Source organism: Eriocheir sinensis, chromosome 43, assembly GCF_024679095.1.
Source record: "Eriocheir sinensis breed Jianghai 21 chromosome 43, ASM2467909v1, whole genome shotgun sequence".
Lineage (NCBI taxonomy): Eukaryota > Metazoa > Arthropoda > Malacostraca > Decapoda > Varunidae > Eriocheir > Eriocheir sinensis.
In genome coordinates, this window is record NC_066551.1 from 3,392,419 (window position 1) to 3,416,997 (window position 24,579).

The 24,579-nt window shown below is 41.8% G+C and overlaps 1 protein-coding gene and 1 long non-coding RNA gene across 8 annotated transcripts in view; both read left to right on the plus strand.

The window, feature by feature from the left end:
* Window positions 1–18,126, plus strand: part of LOC127010319 (multiple PDZ domain protein-like) — a 174,991-nt gene extending 156,865 nt beyond the window's left edge. For 4 of the 7 annotated variants that reach the window (XM_050884193.1, XM_050884196.1, XM_050884199.1 and 1 more), the window contains 8 exons: window positions 973–1,126; window positions 4,634–4,920; window positions 5,168–5,275; window positions 8,272–8,427; window positions 9,021–9,032; window positions 12,211–12,363; window positions 13,136–13,326; window positions 15,585–18,126. In XM_050884193.1, coding sequence (XP_050740150.1) covers window positions 973–1,126; window positions 4,634–4,920; window positions 5,168–5,275; window positions 8,272–8,427; window positions 9,021–9,032; window positions 12,211–12,363; window positions 13,136–13,326; window positions 15,585–16,035 — 1,512 coding nt within the window. In that variant the 3' untranslated portion in view covers window positions 16,036–18,126. The remainder of the gene's footprint in view (window positions 1–972; window positions 1,127–4,633; window positions 4,921–5,167; window positions 5,276–8,271; window positions 8,428–9,020; window positions 9,033–12,210; window positions 12,364–13,135; window positions 13,327–15,584) is intronic. The other 3 variants (XM_050884194.1, XM_050884200.1, XM_050884197.1) reach the window with 2 other exon arrangements.
* A 282-nt stretch (window positions 18,127–18,408) lies between these two features.
* On the plus strand, window positions 18,409–23,762 carry LOC126980211 (uncharacterized). Its single transcript, XR_007732974.1, has 3 exons — window positions 18,409–18,511; window positions 22,021–22,132; window positions 23,156–23,762. It is a non-coding gene; the product is annotated as an uncharacterized LOC126980211 (long non-coding RNA).
* Window positions 23,763–24,579: the final 817 nt, after the last annotated feature.

The following is a 24,579-nucleotide window of genomic DNA, read 5'->3' on the forward strand; positions in this document are numbered from 1 at the left end:
CTTTGAGTTGAGAGATTTACATACCTGTTCAGACTTGGTCCAGACAAGGTGCTCTATCCTTAGGGGTCATATTTTAAAACATTTTGGCACCCAAGTTCACATATTTGACAAGGCTTTCATAGGAGTTTTGGGCATTTCCAAGGGTAGTTTTATAACCCAGGTGGTAGTTTGACCCTTCTTCAGCAGCGTGAACCTAAAAAAACACTTATTAGAATCTGACTGACCCCCCTCTTTGACCCTTAGAAATAGTTGATGTGAGAAGCGGAAGAGTCTTGTAACTCCAGCCTATGTCTTAGTGAAACAGCCTCCAGCGTGGTGTATCTCTCTGCCTCAGCCAATATTACAGTTGAGAAAGTAGCAGTTGAGGTTGCATTCAAATTAATCATTCATGTTTCACTGTACGGGGGATACTTATTCCAGTCTCGTAAAACAATGTGTCTGTTGCTGGTAAATGTTGGTTAAGGAAAGATGCCTTGGTGATTGTACAATAAACACTATTTAACAAACTAATTAAAAGAAGCACTAATTAGGTCATAATATCCAAACACTCATTATAATTCAAGTTACATATTCATAGCCATAAATTGCTCTACCAAATATTTTCAAAAGAATTTGCTAATGTGTAATTGATGTTATTTTATGCAGATGAAAATCGTGTTGTTTCCTTAATGAGACGGTGTTGTATCAAGTAATAACAGGAAAGGCGTAAAGTAAAAATTATATTGCTATGTTTAAAAATGTTACATGCGTTTATACATTTCATTAAATTTGATCCCCACTGATGTGAGATGTGAGATAGGAGAACTTGCCTTACCTGCCTTCTATAATCATTTAAAGAGAAGTAAGAATCCCTGTTTTTGTTATTGTAGGTTTTTGATAATAGGAGTTTAGAGATGTGTAATGTGAGGGCTTGTCATACCTGCTTTCCATCATCATTTAATTCCTCCTCTCATCACCTCAATATTCCTCCAGGCGGGTCTATTGGTGGGCGACATGATCCTGTGTGTGAACAAGGAGGAGATGGTTGGCATTGACTACGACCAGGCCACCAACATCCTCAAGAAGACGGAGGGAGTCATCAACATGTGGGTGGCCAACGCGGCGAGGGTGGCCGGAGGGAAGCCAGGTACGTACGTGTGTGTGTGTGCGTATTTGTGCGTTTGGGGGGCAGGAGGAGGCGGTATATATGTGTGTGTGGAGAGGATGGGTTATTTTTGTGTGTGTTGAGTATTAAGTATTGTATGTGTGTGGATGTGTGAATGTATGGGGAGAGTGACATGCTTTTTTTTCTCTCTCTCTCTCTCTCTCTCTCTCTCTCTCTCTCTCTCTCTCTCTCTCTCTCTCTCTCTCTCTCATCAAAGGTCACGGCTCAAGGGCAACAAAAAGAGTACAAAAAAAAAAAAAAGCCCGCTACTCACCGCTCCCATTTCATCATAGAATTCTTTAACTTCCATACGCATAATTCCATGAAATTTATCATAATGTATGTATGTATGTATATATGGGAGCATAGTATTCTTCCTGGGGGCAAATTGAGTGGAGTTTTCCGAGTGTTGTGTGTGCAATACTTATAAATGTGTCTCTGGCTGCAAGTGTTGTGTGTCCTGGGAATGGCAGACTGGCTGAGTGTTGATTGTTCTGCTATGACTGTTTGACTGGTTGAGTGTCGTGACTGTTTCTCTGACTAGCTGATTGGCTGAGTGTTGAGTGTGCCAGCTATGCCCCTGTGACTGTCTGACTGGCTGATATTGAAAGTCCTGGTTGTGCCTGTGTGACTGGCTGACTGTTGAGTGTCTTGGCTGTGCACCTGTAACTGTCTGACTGGCTGATATTGAAAGTCCTGGTTGTGCCTCTGTGACTGGCTGACTGTTGAGTGTCTTGGCTGTCTCTCTCTGATTGTTTGGCACTGCACACAGTCGCTCCATGTGAAGGATGCTTGAGCGAGTGAGAGACTGTAAGGACACACTAATTAACATTTTTAATCAGCGGACACTCCATATTTTACACCAATGCATATAGATATCACAAGCTAATGAAAGAGTCGACCAGCCTGTGGGTTCATACACATTAACGAAATTCACGACGGCTGGATAATGAATGCAATATTCAACCTCACTTTCATAACCGTTTGATTCCGAAGATAAAAAGCGGTGTATCACTTTTAATTTGGGTTTAATCATCAAAATGGCTCGGCCGAATAAATACAGAACGTTTCACCTCAACCGTGGCAGCATAACTGTCTCTAGGGTCTTCAATACACGCAGCCTTTGTGCTCCGTGTTGTTAATTAACTCGGCGTGGAGGCAGCGCACTCTTCAACTGATTGGGGCTTTGATATGATTGTTGACTGATATTTTTTTCTCCACTTCAGCGTATGTGTGGGTGAGTGTGAGTGTGTGTGTGTGGGTGATGGGTGGTGATGGTGACACTGGTGATGGGAATGGTGATGAGAGTGGTGAGAACAGTAATAATGGTAATGCTGATGGTGATGACAAAGAGGAAGGAGACAGCAATGGTGATGGTTGTGATACTCTTGATAATGGTGTTGATGGTGATATGGGTAGTGATAACAGTGACAGTGGTGGTGATGAGAGTAATAATAATGGTGACAGGGGTGGTAATGGTGATGGATAGTGGTGATGGTGATAGTGGTGGTGATGGTGACAAGGGTAGTGATGATGTTAATAGAGGTGGTTGTGGTTGTGATGGTGATGGTGGTGGTGGTGACAGTGGTAGTCAGCAATGGTGACAGTGACAGTATGTGGTAGTGACAATGGTAATAGAGGTGGTGGTGGTGGTGGTGATGGTGACAAAGATAGTGACAACAGTAATGGTGAAGGTGATGGTGACGGCAGCAACACCGGCCGCAGCAAACACTGTAGAGTACTAACATTGTGTTGTGCTTTACTCTGTGCTTTTATGGTGCTGCGTGGTGGTCCTGGTGGTCATTGTGGGCTGGTGCATGGCCCTGTGAGTATATCCTGTCCTCTCGTTATCCCACCTGTACACCTGCACCTGTAACACCTGTCCAATTTGTGCCGTTTTCGTTTTTTTCCTGTTTTTTTTCCCCTCCCACGCCTGACTTGAATAATACGTACCTCCGTTTTTTAATTTATTGTTCCTGTGTTGTATTTTTTGTAGAGTAATGTATGCTTGTTAGTTTGTCTGCATCACTCCACATTTCACTCATACATATATATATTTACTCATACTAAAAAAAGCATCTATGGTAAACTGAGCCGAGGATTGAGGTATTGATTTTCACTCCTCGACTCAACATGGTGATTTTTTTTTTATGAAGACTAAGTGAAGTGGTGCCTACTAAAAAAAAACATCTATGGTAAACTGAGCCGAGGTTTGAGGTATCGATTTTCGTTCCTCGGCTGTTTTCCATGGTGATTATTTTTTATACGAGGACTAAGTGGAGTGGTGCGTACATTTTGGTGAGCTTTCCAAATAGTGACTGATTGTATTTGCCCAGCTAATGCCTGTGTGGTGTTGCTGTGTGTGTACTTCACTTAATTTGGTTTGAAAAGCTAGAAGAGTTAAGTTTTAGCGTAGTGTAGTCATTGGGTTTTACATATTTCCATCAGTATGACATGCGCTCCTACCCATCAAATCATATTGCGACCATGGGAATTATATTTATGAATTCCACGTCTGGCATGAAACCTGTAGAAAACAACTTTTATTTTTATTCTGTTATTACATTCATAGATTTTTGGCATAGTAATTATTTGAATGTCATATCAGATCAACCCTTTTCTGTGAATTACTTAATGTGAGAAAATGTATTTACTTTAGAATATAGATGAGCTGAATTTACAGTCATTGAACGCCTGTATGTATTTTATTGTACAGTTATCAAAGAGAATTTACATTAATAATCTCATTCATACATAATATGTCAAATAATTGAATCAGGGCTTTAATCCCAGTATTTTTTTGTATATTTCTTTAACTTGCAACCTTCTTATAATATTAATTTGTACTATTTAAATTTTATTCCCCCAGATATTTTTGAACTTTTCTATATTACATAGTTGAGTTGTAGCCTAGACTCCCAAATATGTCTATAGTATAATTTCATAGTACGTAAGTTGTATTACTGTACCATGGCTTTGAAATTAGACAGATTGGCATAATGAGTGACATTGAACTGTACTTAATGAATATCACAGTTTTATTCCTCGTTTTGAAGCTATACATTGGCATAGTGATGATGGCGCCACTATAAACACCTGCCTGCGCCAATATGGGCTGGGGCCGACTACCATCCAGGCCCCTCAAGCAAGCCTACCGGTGCTATAGGCGTGGACGTAAAAAAAATAAATAAAAAAGTGATGCGTTCCGCTGGGTTGTGCATCCATGTGACTCAACAAAAATTAGCACTTTACGTCTACAAGGTGTGCATGATGAGTACTTCTTAATAGTATTCACATCACATGATCTTGAAGGCTCAGTAATCCCAGAACAGACACACTTTACGAAATGTGTTTGGTCAGTATTTGATTATATACACACCATGTCATTTTTTCATATGCCTCAGGGCGAGAAAAAATATTATTATTATTATTATTATTATCATTAAGTCTCATTAAATCCCATAATAAACATACTCTTCCGCTTCTCAGACGTTCCGCCAAAACCCACCATCGCCCCCAAACCAACCCTGCCGGCCAAACCCCCCTCCCTCACCTCCCTGCCTGCCCCTGCCTCCCGCCTCTCCCCCCCACCCCTGGACGACCCTGACCCCGCACCCCCTCCCCCTCACCCCCGGCCATTACCCCTGGACCGCCTCCCGGGCATTGGCGTCACCTCCCTGGGCTCAACAACACCTCCGTCTTCGTCGCCGTCCTCGCCATCCTCGCTTCCCTCAACAGAAGGGAAGGAGAAAGAGAAGGAGAAGGAGAAGCCTCAGGTAAAGAAGTAGTAGTAGTAGTAGTAGTAGTAGTAGTAGTAAAGCTCTCATACATCTCATATTTAATCACCTTCATCATTATATCATTATGAATTGTTTCCCATCAGCCACTTAGCCATTAGACGATGAGAAGCATAACATTTTTATCAATAAGTTAAGTATGACAAGTAGTAGACATTCAAGAAAATTATTATTATTATCATTACGTATTATTATTTTTATTTTCATCATCTTCATTATCCTTCAGGACCCAGCGACGGCAGAGATCAGGCCGGGCAAGGAGACAACCATTGAGATCGTGAAGGAGAAGATGGGGCTCGGGCTGTCCATCGTCGGGGGGTCAGACACACTCTTGGTGGGTACCGGTCTTCAGCTTTGTCAGGGAAACACTACCACGCCACACACTGCTCTCACAACTTACAATAGATGCTAGAAGTGCAGACTTATCATTTTGCTATTCTTAATATGCCAAGTTTATTTAGTCACGATAATTATCACTAATCTGCCGTGTCAGAGAGAAGAGTGAAGGCACAGTGCTTTGGCAACTTAAAATAGATGCTAGAAATGCCATATTATTTTTATTGCTATATTTTTAACATGCAAGCATTGTGCAGGACTGAAAGGGGTGATGAATGACTTAGCAAGGAATATAATTGTAGAGATTCCTTTAACCCGGTAGCAGCGACGGTCCAACTTTGTGGCTTTACCATGTAGCAGCGACGGGCCAAATTTGTGCCATGATATAAACCCCCAAAAATAGATGATACATAATCTGATCACAAATGCATTGATATATATTATGAAATGGTTTGTGTGAGGGATGATTTTTTCTAATTTTTCTCGCTTGGAGGGACTATTAAGAAACATGATCCCCGCTGCTACCGGGTTAAAAGATGATCGATGGGTCAAGGAAATTTTGAAATATAGGAGATTGTTTTACTTTACTTAGCATAGGCCTCTACTGACAATATACACACACACTCACACTGAATAAATTTAGCTTTCCAAATAGAATTAATATGGCTCATAGAATAAAATAAAACCAGAGGTGGTGTGTGCAAAAGCTGTTTATGATTTTTAGGATGAGTTAGACAAGGGTAAACATAGGTTCAGAACATCACAATCATAACTCTGATTCTATACACTATAAATATATATAAACACACACACACACACACACACACACACACACATACAAAATAAGTCAGGAGCAGCGAATAGCGGGTTTTTTGTGTGTGTGTGTGTAAAAAAACAAAAAAAAAAAAGTGGAGAGTGTCTACAATAGTTAGTTTTCAAAGAGGTAAAAGAATCCACAAAATCACGGTAACCTGGCATAGTAATAATGGAATATATCAAAATTGCTTCCCTCCTTAACCTAAATATTCATTCCCACTTGATTAAACTGCAATACTGTTATCTAAAAATGAATGATTGACGTGACACTTTCTATTCTCCCGTCATCCTCCCAATCCGCCAAACAGAAAGTAAGTACACACAGTTTTCCGATCATGAGGGAAGTGTTGTGTGTTTTGCATGTCACTGGACGTTCTTGGATCCTGTGTTTGCCTTTCTTTATATATTTTACCTTTTTATACCCCTTTTAGAAGAGAGAGAATTAGTTTACACAGTTATCCGGTCGTAAGGGGAGTGTTGTGTGTTGCATGCCGGACGGTAAATATTAGGTCCCTGTGTTGCTTTCATTATGTTTTACGCCCTATATTTGTACCCTGTTTAGAGGAGAGACAGAAAATAAGTACGTATCCAGTTTTAAGGGAAGTGTTGTGTGTTGCGTGCCGGACGGTAAATATTGGGTCCCTGTGTTGCTAAGGGAAGTGTTGCGTGCCGGACGGTAAATATTTGGTCCCTGTGTTGCCTTTCTTTATGTTTTACTCCCTATATTTGTACCCTGTTTAGAGGAGAGACAGAAAATAAGTACGTATCCAGTTTTAAGGCATTATGTTTTACGCCCTATATTTGTACCCTGTTTAGAGGAGAGACAGAAAATAAGTACGTATCCAGTTTTAAGGGAAGTGTTGTGTGTGATAGGAGGAGGCGGAACATCACGGAAGAAATGGCTATGGACCGGCAATAGTGGAGGAGGCTCATATCCCGTCCAACCCCACCATAGGGAAATAAATGGACGTTAAACGATGATAATGATGATGATGATGTTGTGTGTTTTGCATGTTGGATGGCACTATTTATTGATTCCAGAGGTACATTACTTTATACTTTATTTCCATTATTTATACCCTTTTAGTTGAGACAAAATAAGTATACATAGTTATCCACCTTAAGGGTAACTTTGTGCGTCTTTGCATGGCCGAAGGTACTACATTATACCTCCCTTTTTTATTTCTGGTTTAAGTATTCAGACTCCTAAGAACTTTATACGGACCCTTTTAGAAAGAACGAGAGGGACATTGCTTATTTAGATGTTAGGAAACCGAGTGTGAGTGTTGTTTGATTTTGTGGTTGATAAGGTTCAGTTGTGTGCATTCCTTCTACTGACTCTCCCTTCCTTCATTTGATTTTTCCCTTCCTCCTCCTCCTTCTCTTTTCTCCTCACGTTTCATCTTTTCCCTTCTCTTCTTTCCTTTCACCTTGTCTCCTTCACATGTTTTCTTTCCCTCCCTTCCTCGGCTCTTAATATTTGCTTTCAACGGTAGTGTTAGTTTTGATGTGTTTGCCGCCACTGACGACAGGAAGCAATGTAAGAGCACTTACTGGTTTCTCATGAAGACCGAGGGAGACTGGGAAGCCTGCTGTTTGTTTTCTTTGCTTTTTGAGAGCTTGGAAGTGAAATATTCACAGCACCCTAAACCTCCCATGTTCCTGACATTCCTTGTAGTATAAGAATTAGCTAAGAAGGTTTGAGTTATAAAAATATACTAAGATCCAGCAACTTTTTAGCTCAAAATGTATTATCATAATATCTCACAAGTATAAATCCTCACCATATAGTCATAAAGTGAGAGTTCCATGAAATAAATATCTATAATAACCTTAACAGAAATACCACAGGCACTGTGCTCCATGCCAAGTGTCAAAGCTTCATATGGAAAGATTCTCTCACACATCTGCAAAATCTAGAAAGTAAAAGTTATCACAAAATAATCTGAGAGTTGCCGCCAGTCTTTCTGCTGCGCTTCATCTCAGACAACTAATAGTATTCCAAGAGAAAATTGTTGAGATGTCTCTGGAGCTCAATTTCATCACTTCCTGATTTTCTTTCAAGAGTATCATTTTGAAGAGATTTTTTAACATTTTTCAGCTTATGCCTTTCACTGTTTATTACTTAAAAAAGAGTGATATTAGAAGTGTGTGCTAAGCCACCTCACCTCCCCCCAGGGTGCTATAATCATCCACGAGGTTTACCCTGATGGTGCGGCAGCCAAGGACGGGCGCCTCAAACCCGGCGACCAGATCCTCAACGTCAACAATGAGAACTTCCGCGAGATCACACACCAGAAGGCCCTCAGCGTGCTGCGGCAGACGCCCTCCAAGGTGAGGCGACGGCGATGGCCTGAGCATTTGTTTGGGATACATAATAATGTTTATTTGATTTGAATTTTCAGGGAATGTGCGCCAATTTGTGTGCGCCATTCCAAGGAGCACTCGCATCAGAAAGAAAACTACTCTGAGGAATTTAACCGAGGTATAAAAACTAGATATCATTTTTAAACCTCATTGTGATTTCTCGGTGTAATTTTTCCCCTGATACGAGCACTGATTGGCCTGGTGTGTGTGTGATTGGCGAGCGTTCCCTGTATGGAATAATTAACACTCACTCGTTTGATTGTTTTCCTAAATATTTTGTTGGGTCAAGTTGGTGAGCTGTTTCATTACATTTTTTACATTTTACATTTTACATTTTAATCCCTTTTGGACCCCACCCTCTTATAGGTTTTGTCAGCTTCTTACCCAAATTGTCCTGTTTTTGATCAGTTAACTGTTCTGGATATCTTTCTTGGATGCCGTGAGAAACATTGATCTTTAGTCTCATGTGCATCACTTAAAATGGATTATGTTTTAAGGATAAGTTTAATATTGTTTTTATTCTTAGAATGTTTTCTCTGCTTTTTCTTTGTGTGGTAAAGGATAAGGAAAAGGTAAGATTTGGAACCAATTGTGCAGTAAATAACCAAACTAGTTGAGCTGGTAACACATTGGGCTGACTCAATGTGTGTGTTGGCGTGTGGAGTCCTGACTCAGACTCATTGTTGCCAGCGAGTCACTGGACGTGTCGTGTTGTCCCTCGTACTTGTTGGTTTTCATCCTCTCAAACTCACGGATCAATTTACGAAGGAGCGAACCACAAACTCCTTTTGGATAACTAAAGCTACATTGCAGCTCACCTCAGTAGACATTATGAGTTTGAGAAGATTGCTGTATTGACTCTAATAACAAGCTACAAGAGAAAGATGTTTGTTAAGGAAAATGACTATTGCTTTGTGAGAGTTGAGCACCCTGGCATGGAGTGGAGTTCAGACGTGATGTTGTTGTCAGCTGTTCATGTTTAACAAGTTGGGACAAATGCCAGAGAAATACAGCTCATGTTCAACATTGTGGACTCATCCAGTCATTCAAGTTGCTACACTGTATTTGTGAACTGTGGATGTTGTAATAACTTTTGTCCTCATTCAGAACTCTCAAGACAATGATTTATCAAGGAGCTTTAGCTGTGTTGTGACCTGATTGCTAATACATTGCCTTTGAAGTATTTTGTGATGGTACTTGCTAGATTCTTGTTTTGTCATGTTGGTAAAAAGTACATATTCGTATCTGCATACTGTACCTTAATGTGCTTCTGATACCATGAATTGTATTTGTGAATATTGTGTAATAGTTAGCACTACTCTTAGTGTTTGACTAAAGATCTAATACATTGCTGTGGTGTAGCTGTGTGTGTGTGTGTGTGTGTGTGTGTGTGGGGCGGCCGTGGGCCATGCGTGTGTAGCCTTCGTGCATAAACAAAATTGTGTGTGTCTGGTAGTGTGTAAGTTTCATGTGTGTGTGTGTGTATGTGTGTTGGTAGAGTGGCAGGGGACTGATGTGTATGTGTTTGTATGTATATGTATAAGTGTGGATGTGTGTTGTTGTTATTGTCTTTGGGAATTCAAATATTACAATTAAGTATTACTGAGGAGAAGAAAGAACAGTCAGTGAAGCACTGAAAATCCAGATTAATTCCCTTAATGCACTGCAAATATAGTGAGTCATTCACAAAATGAGATGAAAGCAATGATCATCACTGCCACACATTTTTTCAGTTGTAATATTTCCATTACTTTTGGACAAGCACAGGGCTGACTCAGGCATATTAGAGTTACTTGGATTGTAATAGTCAAAGATAACATGCAGAGTTCAATCAGGTTCATAATAGCAGCCAAAGGTCAAAGTACCTGAACAAGACCAGCCTTCTGTCCATACCCTAGTTACCAGCTCAGACTAGTTTGTTAGCTGGACCTGACGGCCTCACAGCACAGTGTACATAGCAGAGTATGCAGACGTATGTAACCATGAATCTGAAGGTGGTACAGAAAAAGGCCTGTAACTTGGGTTAGTGAGCAGTAAGGTTATATAGATCTTCTGCAACTACAAAACAAGCATAGATTGTGTCAGTAAAGCACTAGTAAGTTTATTCATGATCAAATTCAATTTTATTTTACTTCTGTCGTATAGAAAATAGTTGAAAGTTTAAACTTTGACATGACTCCATTCGCACATCTTGTCTAAGGCTACCTTCAGCATCTTACAGCCCTCGTTATCGTCCTCATCCACCCGTTGGTGTCTCAGGAAGTCCTTCATCCATTCCATTAGACTATCCTTCTGATTTTTCTTGCACATTTTTCCTGTCATATTAGTCCGGGGCACTGCTCTATAGTTGAGGGCTACCTCCTCGCTCCCTCCTCTGTAAATTAATATCCCAAGGCTCTCTCTCCTATTTCTGTGGCCCTTTCCCTTCTAGTGGACACTTAATTAGACTATGAATCTTGTCTGACAGTTGTTTACTACATTCCTTGAGGACCCAATTAGAGATTTGGTTTAACTAGGCCTTCCTTACCTTAGAGCTGTCACTCCATTCACTGTACATATTCTTGTGTAAAATATATGTAATTTCAGAAAAAAAATGATAGTTCAAATAACAACTTTATAAAGCCATTAGGTTCATGTGACAAGCCACCTCCAAAGTCATGCAGAGGTTTGAAACATTCTGTGGCCCAAACCAGACAATTTTGAGATGTGATTTTCCCAGTGAAGGAATGTTGTGCTGCCCATAATGACCACACAGCCTTATAGAGCAGAGAAAGGAGATTCCACTGACATTGAAAACAGAAAATTGCATTATTGGGCAAAGCAACACTTCTTTGCCCACAGCCCCATGGCAAAGTTTACATGAGATTGGCTGTTACATTATTCCATTAGTAGACAGCAAGCAAGAATACAGATTAACCCGGTAGCAGCGATGGGCCAAATTTGTGGCTTTACCGTGTAGCAGCAATGGGCCAAATTTGTGGCTTTACCGTGTAGCAGCGATGGGCCAAATTTGTGCCATGATATAAACCCCCCAAAATAGATGATACATAATCTGATCACAAATGCTTTGATATAATGAAATGGTTTGTGTGAGAGGTGATTTTTTCTCATTTTTCTCGCTTGGAGGGACCATTAAGAAATATGATCCCCGCTGCTACCGGGTTAATATAAGTGATGAATGGTGAGTGAATGAGACGTTGAAAGCCGCTTGGATTCTCCGCCATCAGCCGTCCATTTGAATGCCTGTTTGTATGGGATCACGAGAGGAAGGAGTTGCAGGATCCCTCATTACTAACCCCACCAGGATAACAAAACCGCTGCTAACATGTAATCAGATGTAGATGATGGAAGTGTTGCTCTGTGTTGACTATGCAATAAGATCTTGAGGACATAAAAGCTGAGAAACTAGACTTAATCTTTTGTTTAGGTGTAATATTTTGGCTCCCCTAAGAGGACATGATATCTGCTATTTGTGTCTTTATGGAATTTCAAACTTACATGAACTCTGACGATATTTTTCACATTTGCTAAATCTCCAGTCGAAACTTGTGTACCAATTCACTATCTTGAGTCCTGTTGATAACGGACATACTATTTAAACTTCCTTAATCTCAAATCTGCACTTCAGTTCAAGGAGGAAAAGACTTAACTAGCGAAAAACAGAAAGACGGAAGAAAAGAGAGACTCAATAGGGCACTAATTCCTTGTTTTGAGGCCCGATGGTAATGGGCGGTCATGGTGGTGTTGCAGGTGAAGATGGTGGTGTACCGTGAGGAGGGGACGCAGAAGGAGGAGGACCTGTACGACATCATCACCGTCCAGCTCACCAAGAAGTCCGGCAAGGGTCTCGGCCTCTCCATAGTGGGTCGGAAGAATGGCCCGGGAGTCTTCATCTCGGACGTGGTGAGTCTTGGACCGCTATTCAAGTTTCTGCCTCACCACAATCCCCTAATCTTGTTTCTCCTTCTCTCTCATCACTTTTACAATCATTTTCTATTTCTCAGCATCTCAGGAGTTTTGGAGCTTCGGAACAGGCAATATATAGATTCTGCACTCCTCCCTGTCTACCTTACCTTCGTGATTGCATACCTTAGTGATGGTTAAGAGGCTAGGGAGCTAAATGACACATAAGGGAGCCTCTTCTCAATGATTCTGCCTCGAGTTTGTCATACCTATTATTGAAAGAGTTCACGCTGGGGCTCTCTACGACACTGAAGGGGAGATTGTTCCATTTGTTCACCGCTCTGGCACCTGATGCATCTCTTTTTTTTTACAACAAAGGAGGCAGCTCAAGGGCACACAAAAAAGTAAACAATAATTTAAAAAAAGCCTGCTTCTCGCTGCTCCCATAATACCTAATAATGATAATAGTAGACCTAATTAACACGACATAGGTACTGAAAATTTTTGCATTAAGTGGAATTCTCGCTAAATGAAGGAGTAATTTCAGTGGGATTCATCGATTTGGGACTGGGACGTTTGTTTTCCTCAGTGCAGTCAGCTCAAGGGTGAAATTAAAGAGAAGTTAATGATGTTCCTGGAAGCAGAGGACGGTAAAAGTTCATTCATTTTTATATCTATTTTACATTAACTCAATACCAAGGAGATGAGGAATCAGAATCAGACACAATCATCCCTTCCTAGCCCAAGGTAATCAAGGTTGTCTCCCCCCAAGGTGCCGGGCGGTGTGGCGGAGAGTGACGGTCGCCTCATGAAGGGTGATCAGATCCTGGAGGTGAACGACAAGGACCTCCGGCAGGCCACGCAGGAGCAGGCGGCGGCGATCCTCAAGTGTGCTCCGGGCTCCGTCTCCATGAAGCTTGGCCGGCTAAAGGCAGGGAAGAAGGCCAATGCTAACAACAACGCGTGAGTGTTTGCTTGACTCTTTGTCCTCACGATGGGTGGCTCCGGCCTACCCCCATGCACACACACACACACAAACGCACGTGCACACATACATGCACATACACACACACACATGCACAGTAGATAACGAGGAGTTACTACTGAAAAAAGGAGTTACCACCAGGAACACAAGAGGACATAGTAAAAAATTGAGGAAGGGAAGATGTTTGAGAGACATAAAGAAATATAGCTTCCCGCAAAGAAATATAGAGGTTTGGAACAGACTAAGTGAGGATGCAGTATCGGCAAAGAGTGTGCAAAGCTTTAAGGATAAGTTGGATAAATGCAGATACGGAGACGGGACCACACAAGCGTAAAGCCCAGGCCCTTTAAAACTACAACTAGGTAAATACACACACACACACACACACACACACACACACACATTACCATAAGTACAAAAATTTAAATATATACTTTTGTTCTTTCTGATAGGTTACACTAAAAGACTAACATATATTATAATTGCCATTTGAAGGTATTTTTAAGGGATGAATCATTACTTTTACCTGCACTACTGTAATTCGCTAAACAAATCACAATTATTGTTTATATTAATAGACCAATAATGATTGTATGAGTGTATGAAGTTTGTTTGTGAGATGTAGGTCTCAGTTTGCACTTAAATCACAGTAGAAAATCACTGAATTGACATCAGCTGTAGAATTTGATATTAAGTGTCATTCTCAGTGTTTGTTCTAGTATACTGGAGGCCATGGGGTAGGGTGGGTTTTGGGGCCCTATAATGTATTCTCTCATGTATTTATACAGGATAATTAAACTGCCATCAAGTACTGAATATCAATAGAATTATTATATTCTAGAGTAATTGATATTCAAGAGCCTCCACAGAGAATTGGGCCCCAAGCCATTAGCCATACCACTTATTGCTTATTGGCCCTGGTCATTCTGGTTCAGTTAGTGTTAGTGTGATGAGCAGTGTCAGGCGCGGCACCAGTTCGTGTCTGGAGTGTGGGTGGTAGTGCAGCCCATTTCACTGGGTGCCTTTCTCCTCTGACTCACCCTTTCAATCTTTTCCCGAGTCTCTAACCCCAACCCTGCTCACTGTGGGAAATGGGGTGACAAACTTGATGATGATGATGATGATTGTTTACTCTTAAATGCATTCACAGGAAGAAATAAAGGTTTGTATGTCATGCTCTTGCTGTTTAGTGAGTACTTGCAAACAGGCAGTGTAGCTCCTATCAGGCTGGCTTGTGTTGTATTTAGATTATGATAGCTGGCCTTAAGAGCTGTCCGTCTAGTGTCGCCTTGCTCTTCCCTCGGCAGTAAAGATTTATAAGGTTTGTTTTGGAGCTTGTTCGGGTTTGTCCAGACTAGTCGCAGCTCCCTGATAATAATTAGTCATGATGCTGTTCAGAGCTTCCTGGGATCTGTTTTCGTATTCTTTCCTGATATTCAAAGTTATTGATGTTTGTATATAACCCTCCTTCTTCTTTTACTTGAAGTAGCTCTAGTTTAAAGTATCGGCAAGTATGGGTAGTTGTCTCAGATTAGTTTTATTTTAAATTGTTTTTGTTTAACTGTTTATTAAGCTTTGCCTGTTTGTAGATAACCCTTTGGTACTTATTTGTTAGTCATCCTTGGCATAAGTTCATTTTACCAGCTACACTTTAATTTTCCTCTTAACAATTATATTAAATAGATTGTACTAAGCTGCTGCTCTCTACCTATCCATTAATAAGCTTGACATTTTGCTGTTAGTCCTCAAATACTTATTCATTGATCATCTTTGACATTAGTTCTTCCTACCAGCCAGACTTTCCTCTTCCTTCTATTTTGTGGTTCATCTATTGAGTTCAGCAATAGAACAAAGAATATTCATACTCCCAAGTTTCTTTAACCCAGCAGCAGCGACGGGTCAAATTTGTGGCTTTACCGTGTAGCAGCGACGGGTCAAATTTGTGGCTTTACCGTGTAGCAGCGACGGGTCAAATTTGTGGCTTTACCGTGTAGCAGTGACGGGCCAAATTTTTGCCGCGATATAAACCCCCAAGAATAGATGATACATAATCTGATCAAAAATGTCTTGATATATATTGTGGAATGGTTTATGTGAGGGGTGATTTTTTCTCTTTTTTCTCGCTTGGAGGGACCATTAAGAAACATGATCCACGCTGCTACCAGGTTAATGAAGCCTATAAAAATTTCAAACAGGCTCTCTCTAACCTAACAACTTTTTCTCCCCAACCCTCCAGCAACAGCACATGGCCTGTAACGATTAGCGACAACTCTCCCGACATGTCCTCCAGCCCCTCCCCCGCCGAGCCTCCCATCCCCATCCCCCGCACGCACCTCCCCCCACACCTCCAGGCCCACCACCCCCACCTCCCGCCGCCACAGCCCCAGCATCCCCCGAAGGAGCCTCAGGAACCCATGGGTATCAGGACGATCTTGCTGGAGAGGCGCGATGACGGACTGGGCTTCTCCATCGTCGGCGGGTTTGGCTCCAACCTCGGGGACCTGCCCATCTACGTGAAGAGTGTATTCGAGCGCGGCGCAGCGGCCAGGGAAGGTTCGCTACGCCGCGGGGACCAGATCCTTGAGGTGAACGGACAGTCGCTAGCCGGCTTGACTCACGCCGACGCAGTGGCCATATTGAAGGAAGCTCGGGGATCTGTTGCTCTCACTATTTTGCCATCCAAGTAAAGATGAAGGAGCTGTTTAAGTGTGTGTGTGTGTGTATGTGTGTGTGTGTGTGTGTGTGTGTGTGTGTGTGCGTCCTCTCTCTGTCGCTATTCTTATTATTTTGCTGTTTTGATGTTTCTGGTTGTTGCGAACGAGGGGGATCCATGCTGTGTACACACGCCACACACTCGTTGTTGTCAGGGCTCAGCACCATATGATCATCACCCCACAAGTATAGATGTACACACACACACACACACACCAAGGCTCACCTAACACCTAAACACCCAGCTAAGTGTGTATGTATGGGTGTCCCTGTCTGTCCCTCTCCCTCCTCCCCTCCCTTTGCCTCATATCCCAGACGGTGCAGCAAGTTATCGAGGGACGAGGGGCACACTGCCTTTTCCCTACCGTGGTGTGGTACGCAAGAATCATGCGAGTGTTACCAGTTGATTTGAGGTGTTCCCCTGCGCTGCGCCCTTCCCCTTCCATTTCCTAAGCCCCCCAATACATCTCGTTTCCTGAAGCTTGTTCCCGACACCACTGCGAGGCCTTGAGGGGACTGTGGCTTTCTTTCAGTTTACGGATGATAAAGTTATCCTGATTTGTGCTCCAAGATTACTGTGTTCGTCCCAGGAATCCCCCCCACCCCCCCTCACACACACACATCCCCAAAGCCAGTGTTAACTCAGAAGTGCAAGACTGACATGCTAAAGTACACAGAGCAGGTAGACAGTGTTCAAAAAGGTGATATAAAAACTTCAAAAAGACCCAGAAATTGTAGTTGCCGATCTCAGAGCAAACAGTGTCCTGAAATTAAGGTGGAAAAAAATATACGTATCATCAAAAGACCCAGAAATCGTGTAGCTGTGGATCGCATGGAGGTCCCAGCGCAAGGGGGTTCGGGAGTGACCTGAAAGACCGATTAGTTCTGTTAATGTTGACACACACCGGCTTTCAGTCTGCAAAACAAAAAAACAAGTAGCAATATAAGAATAAAAGTAAAAAATAAGCTTAAATATGATGTAAAAGTGCTGTATACACTTACTATTGACAAGTTTGCAATGTGTGTATCTTAATCACCCAATCGTTTCGTTGCGCATCCAGTCCTTCCGTGATTGTTTGATTGGCCGGATGTCAATTGTGGAACTTGTACATTTGTTCGGTTGCTAAATCCAAATTCTAAATGTTCGTCTGATGATTGTTCGAGCAGATACTATTAATTTAGGTGGTTAGATTGTTTGCAAAGTTTATACAGCATATCATATTTATATTGGTATCACGTAATGACAACCACGTACTCCGCCATTTGTTTTCCTAGATCATTATCTCTACATAGCTAACTCTCCATGTTGTTAATTGCTTGATGATGACTGTGAACCTGGTTAATCCGAACTGCGGCGCCGACATTGTTTAAAAAAAAGACCTATTTATTTTGGGGTAATCTATTTTTTCCACGTGCAAGTTTGGCCACGAGAAGAAAATGACGGAGAGGCGCGCTCGTTGGGATGAACCAGGTCTCCTTCAGCTGTTATCTCTTGTTAAAATTTTACCTCTTGATTCTGAGAAGATAATTTAGTAGGGTTATATTATTCATCATTAGCAGTTAGTAAATACGGTGAAGCAAAGTCAGGTCCAGCGACTCTGACTCTGCTCTCTTCCTAGTTTAAAAGTAATTAGGGCATTGTTTTGTAATTAAAACTTTACTTTTCATAATGATTCAGCAGTGTGCAGTGTGGGACTTGAGCCTTATTTGTTTATTGAGAGTCCCAGGGTACGGTGACGGCCAGCCCACGGGAGGTCGAGGGCTGGCCGGGTGTTGCAGGGAGCGAGGCAGGGCGAAGTACAGGAGTTCCCAAGGGCGAGGCTGCCGGGACTTGACGCCCTCACTACTAAAGCATAATGTGATGTGGTCAGCCGACGGTGGTGACCCAGCCAGCACGAGGAAACTACCTGACACGGATCCACAGCGTCGTCTGGCTTCGAGATACAAGACTGACTACATGAAGCAAATGAAGCAAATGAACCATCACGTCGAATAAGCTCATACTGACATCTTTTTATCATCTATGCAATAAGGCAGTAATATGAAATAAAAGCATTTCACATTAAGGGCTCTGTTAATTGGTATCCTTTCCTTGAGGCGTGGAGTGAGGGAAGCAAATTTAACCCTTAAAATAATGAAAAAGACAGGTTCGCGAGATGACCGCTAGGGGGCAGGACAGGAGTGGCCAAATTGTCGTACTCCGAGCATTGCATTTATCATTTTTAGGCTCCAAGACGGTCGTAACCACACAAACAACGATAGAAAATCAAAGTTATCGTTGAAACTGTTAAAGAATGATGGTTTTCGCTCTTTTTTTGCTAGAGTTATCGCTCAGAAACTAGGAAAATGCAATGCGGTGAGTACGATAATTTGGCAACGCTGGGCGGCCATCACTTGGAGCTGAGAGAGGACAGAGGACGGGTGTGTATGGCGAAGCTCCGTATTATCAAGGTAAGTTTCCGTGTAGAGACTGAATTTTGCCCTTCCATTCATTAAAACTTTAGGAGATGGGTGATAGCGAAACTTGGCAGGAAAGTTACATGACAAAACTAATAATATTCTTAATTGATTGTTACTGGTAGTTATTGCTATAGTTCTTGCTGTGATAATTAGGCTGAGTGGAGATGACTGATTGATTTATAGTTTATTGTTGCAAGTAAACAACAAAGGAGAAGGAGGAGCATGCCATCCCAACCCCCAGGCAGTACAGAGTGTGTTTATATAACTAAGGATACATGTGGACTGAGAGATAAGCGGAGATGACAGAGGGATGCTGGATGGAAGGAGATGAGTGGAGATGACTACCAAAGCCTTATCAAACTATCCCTAGGCTCATAACACTACCCATGGCAATACTAACACGACCTCCTCTACCAAACTGGCCCACTGACTTAAGGTTACTGTGACGTATGAGGTGAAGCTTAACCAGTCGGGAAAGCTACTTGCCAGAACAGAAAATTAACGCTGTTTATACTATAGGCCTAATCGTGGTTTAGTTGAACGGTGGGGGATTAACGGTAAAGTAAACGGTTGATCTCTTAATTTTCAGTCGCCATTACGTCACCGTGTTTTGCGGCGAGGGGTGATTCAGTAAGGTCGAAACAGATTTATTGATTGATTGATAGTTTATTGTTGCAAGTAAACAATAAAGGAGAAGGGAGGAGCATGCCATCCCAACACCCAGGCAGTACAGAGTGTGATTATACAATTAAGGAAACATGTGGAAATCCATCACCTATTTGGAGGAACAACGTCAGCGGGCTCTTTTGTTTCTCAGGTTCCTATTGTTATTTTCTTCCTCGAGTTGCCTCATATCCAGTGAAGAAAAAGATGAAAAAAAATACTGGGAACTATATCTCTCCCTTCGCCGCCACGATCACTACTCTCCCTCTCTCCTCTCCCCTTCTTCCTCTGTTTAATATTTCTCTCTTCCTTTTCTTTCTTCGTTTATCTTTCTCTTGACATGGAAACCTATCACCACCATAATTACTGTTTTGTCCCGTAACTATTCTGCTAACTTAACCAGCCACTCGCCACACTGTAAAACGGCAACTACAGGCTACCAGTAACAATTAACCAAGACCGCTATAATTACTGTTTTGTCCCGTAACTTCCCTACCAACTTAACCAACCACTTGCCACACGATAAAACGGCAAGTACCAGTAACAATCACTTAACCAAGACCGCTATAATTACTGTTTTGTCCCGTAACTTCCCTACCAACTTAACCAACCACTCGCCACACGATAAAACGGCAACTACCAGTAACAATCAATTAACCAAGACCGCTATAATTACTGCTTTGTCACGTAACTTCCCTACCAACTTAACCAACCACTCGCCACACGATAAAACGGCAACTACCAGTAACAATCAATTAACCAAGACCGCTATAATTACTGCTTTATCACGTAACTTTCCTGGCAACTCAAGCTACCACTCCCTCATCTGCCAATGCCATCACATCCATTTAATTCTAATCCGCCTGGCTGTCACGCACTGTGGAGGGCATCTGGGGACGTCACGCCGACATTTTGACACAGTAATATTTTTTTTTTATAGTTTCCCAATAGTGGCACTCGTGAGGTCAAGAAGACAAAATCACCTTTATAGAAGCAATGTATGTCTGTTATAGTGTTGTTGAAGCGTTTCCATGACTGTTGAAGGTTTGTAGAAAAGATATATGAAGAGATACTGATGTTTCATAAAGTAGATTATGAGATACTGGCACGGACCTAATACGAATCTTTACCGTGTTGTTTATTGGTGAGGGAAATTAGTACGAGGCGAGTGAGTGAGTGAGGCGAAACGGGAAACACGAGATTCTGTAGGCGTTCTCCATAATGCTTTAGAACAATTATTCGCCCCCACACTGTACAACGTTGCCAGATTGTCGTACTCTGCCTCTTGTGTTTGATGATTTCCGACCCAAAAGCTGCTTTCATCACCCAAATAACTTCATTCATATATGGTTACCCTTAAAATGGTTAATTATTGGTGCTTCTTGGCAATAGTTACAGGGCAGAAACCGGTAAATATGCGGCTCTTGCGTGCGATAATCTGGCAACGATGCGTGGGATTCCTCCACACGCTCGATATTCTCCGCCGTATTTGTATTCACACACAATTTATAGTCAATGATGCATGTACGGCGTTATCAGGGTCTTAAGCATATACAGTTTTATTGACAGTTATGTAAAATCGCCCTGCACCTGCTAAATGCACCTATACTTGCGGCATATTGACTGTGGCTTGACATAATATCCCAGTCAATCAGTCCATAGTCAGTCAAGTGTCGCCGGGCGCACGGTGACAGGATTTTTAAAGGGATGGGGGGGAGGAGGAGAAGGAAATTAAGGTTCCGCTGTATTCCGCTTGCCGAGTACACACACGCGAACATAACATCGTAACGTAACAAGGTCGTGTTGCGCGACGAAGATTCGCTGAACAAAGTGTGGGAATAATGAGTTCATAACCGAACTTCGTCGCGTGGCCTGCGTCCCACCTCGCTCTGTCCGTGCATGGAGGTTGTTAAGTCGACGACGACACGACCAGTTTACCTGTCGATCGCAGCTGCCGCGTGTATTTGTATTCATTGTCACAGTGAAAAACTACACATTTATTATTTCATTGCATAAGATTAGTCATCTCTCCTCGCCTTTGTTTCAATAGTCTTTTTCATCTTCGCCTTCCCCGTTCTCATGGCCGCGAACAAGTCATCATTTTCTTGCATTCTTCCACTGTCTTCCCTGTTTTCTGAGTTATTTCTTTCCACGCCTCATTGCGAAGCATTTTATTAAAATGGCTTGAGTGTTTTGCATCGGCACACAGTTCATACAAGTAGTTCACACGAGGTGGGTCAGCAGGATCTGATTGCTGAGCTGCCAGCGAGTTGAGCAGACTCGGTGCAGCCATTTGATACACGTCGATACACGTCCCGTCCACACACTGCGTAACCTCACCCTGTAACAACATCAGTCCTTTGATGCCACGCGCAAAACTCGACGTGGGACGGTAGCGAACCCCGACGCGTAACACGTATGTTCGCTCGGGTGTTACGCAGTGACGTTACGAGGTCCCGTCCACATTGGCGTTTTTGTTACACGACGGAGTTACGTTACGATGTTCTGTTCGCGTGTGTGTACCCGGCCTATTAGGCTGGGCTTTCATCCGTTCGTTAATCACCGAAACAGTGGGACAAGCATCAGCTGATCCTACCGTGGTTACGGAAGAATTTTCAAACATAAGTCTTTCCTTTAGTATTCCCATGTCCCATAAGTTAGCGAATTTGATGAACACTGAATAATATGCCATGAATAAGGACGCTGACGGAGAAATATATTTTCAGCCTTTCTTATCTTCGTGTAGGCGACACTTTGCTACTTTCTTTACCTGCGGTTTTGTTATTTTTTTCTTCTTCTTCTTCTTTATCCCCGTTAACGCCTGTCAAATTTTGCAGGGATGGAAGTGGAACCAAGGATCATCGGAAGACAGTTGCGGCCAAGACTCGAGACACCTTCGTTGGTTATCAGCGAAGACGACCGGCACTGGCGGGAGTTGGATATGTGCAAGTATATACACTCTGGTTGAAGCCTTCCCGCTCACCTGCCCTGTTAGGTGTGATAATGAATGACGTCATGGTGCCAGTCCAATATTGATCCTAAGTTATATCGTAAAATTAATGCAATATGCTTCTAAGTCAGACTGCTTCTTTTATGTCCAAGTAAGAAGTAAGTGTAGGGAGTCGTAGCTGAAATACATATCATGACATAGTTAATTATCATGCTTGGCGAGCCCGTTAGAAGGTTTACTTGTTACGTGATATAATTTGGGACTCTTGTTTTTTTTTATATATATATTGGATGAGGGTTACTGTTTTACTAAGTTTATTTATCATTAGGAATATTTTGCAGTTTGTGACAAATTTACTGTGATATGAGTACGTCATAGATGAACTAGTCGGGAGAGCTTAGCTACTTGGCAGAGCAGAAAATTGGGTAACCTTGCCTGCTATTACAGTGGTTTAGACGTGCGATAGTGGTTAACTATAGGGTGAGGATGTTTTCTGCTTAACTCAGGCATTTACCTCTCCATAATTAACTGGAGGCTGTGCTGAGAAGCGTCAACTGATCATACTTTGGTTACAACTAACTATCGCATCTCTTTTCATCAATATCCACTGTCCAATAACTTTTGTAATTCGAGGTTATATATTTATGGTCCACTTATTAGCATGTCATGGATACGGATGTTGGTTGATAATGGGCAAATAGATGTCTGGACGCATTTTAATTTAGCCGGTGCTCTCCTACGTAAATACAACAATTTAGGACAGTTTTACAGTCCAATACAGCAATTTTGTTAGCTCCCCCACAAAATATATCGACGAAAATTCCTTGTAGCTGCAGCATTTGCCGTTGATAGAAAAAGGACGGGGAAATTTTAGGAACCTACAAAGGAAATCTATTAGTGTCTGGTATGGAGTAGATGTTACGGATCATTGTGGTGAATATGGTTTGGGCGCTTATAATGACTGTGTTGGACTGTCGCCTTGGCCATTTGTCCTTCTGTTTAACCTTCGTCTAATCTTGCAGGTTCGCATCACTCAAGATCCTCCAGGATGACGCCGCATGTTCTGCCTCGACCCCTGAACTTGTTTCCCAGTAAATGGAGCATTGTCTAAGGATACATTCATAGCTTTTATATCTGATTTAGAAGTAATGGTCAGTGTTACTTGGAGGACAAGACTTAGAGATGCCGGCAGTGGGGAGTTTTTCATCAGCTCAGTTTATATGCCTCCAGAGAAGCCTCACCCACTTTTGGCAAATCATCACGTCTCTTAGGACAGTAGACTAGAGAATGTTTACAGTTATGGACCATGACTACGAAGTTAATATATATTGCACCAGTGTAGCAGTTATGCATATCAGGAATGTCAATGCCTGCTGAGGTGTGGTCGGTTACTAGTTGGCTAAATTGATATGAATGACTAACTTCCTGATACCCACAACCATCTTTTTACAATTATGGACCATGACTGTGATGGTTATGTATGACCAAGAAACGTGATGAAATGCAGGTGCTAGTGAACAAGGCTTCTTTGGAGGCATATAAACTGAGGTTAATGAAAAAGCAACTGCCGGAACCTCAGGTCTTTGAGTACTCAAGTAACAATGCATGTTTACTTCTATATCAGATAAAGCAATTGCTATGAGTATGCTGGGCAATGCCCCTTTTACTAGGGAACGAGTCCAGTAGCTGAGCTGTCTCATCGTCCATAAAGAGGGTGGTGTAGAGCTCAGAATACTGAAAACAAAGATGATATTGACTTAACAGTTCCAGATGATATCAAAGTATATACTTCCCTATTTTCAGTGATATCAAGAAAATAAAAGTAGGCTGTTTAGTCTCAATTTATTGATATCAAAGTATATACTTCCCTATTTTCAGGGATATCAAGAAAATAAAAGTAGGCTGTTTAGTCTCAATTTATTTCTCCATGCTTTTTTATTATTTCTCCATGTTAGTTGGGGAGTCCTTGAACTCTTACCACAAAATATCTCACTAAGCATTGGATCCAACAAAACAGCTTGAAGCAACTAAGCACATGAGTATTTAATCGGTGGTCTATGATGGGAGCCGCGGCGGTTGTAGTACAGTCCCAACGACTAGTCCTGTCTCCCCTCAATGCCCCAACAATCTGAGAAAGAAAGCACAGGTTTGCACGGAGTAACTTAATTCATAGGCATCAAATTAGTACATTTATCATTGAATCTAGTAAACAAACATTAGTGAACAAGAGCAAAGGGATATAAAAACTAGCTGCTACCTTAATCTCATAAGACCAAAAATGAAAAATTAAGACTAATCCATTAAAATTAATGCAGTGGAACATAAGTAATGCTGCAATTAGGAAATTACAGCCAGCTGCTTAAAGTTATTGTATGTTAAGTAAATATAATTTTCTATTAAATAGTTTTAACAATCAAAACTATGGTTAACTTTAAAGCTTTACTGA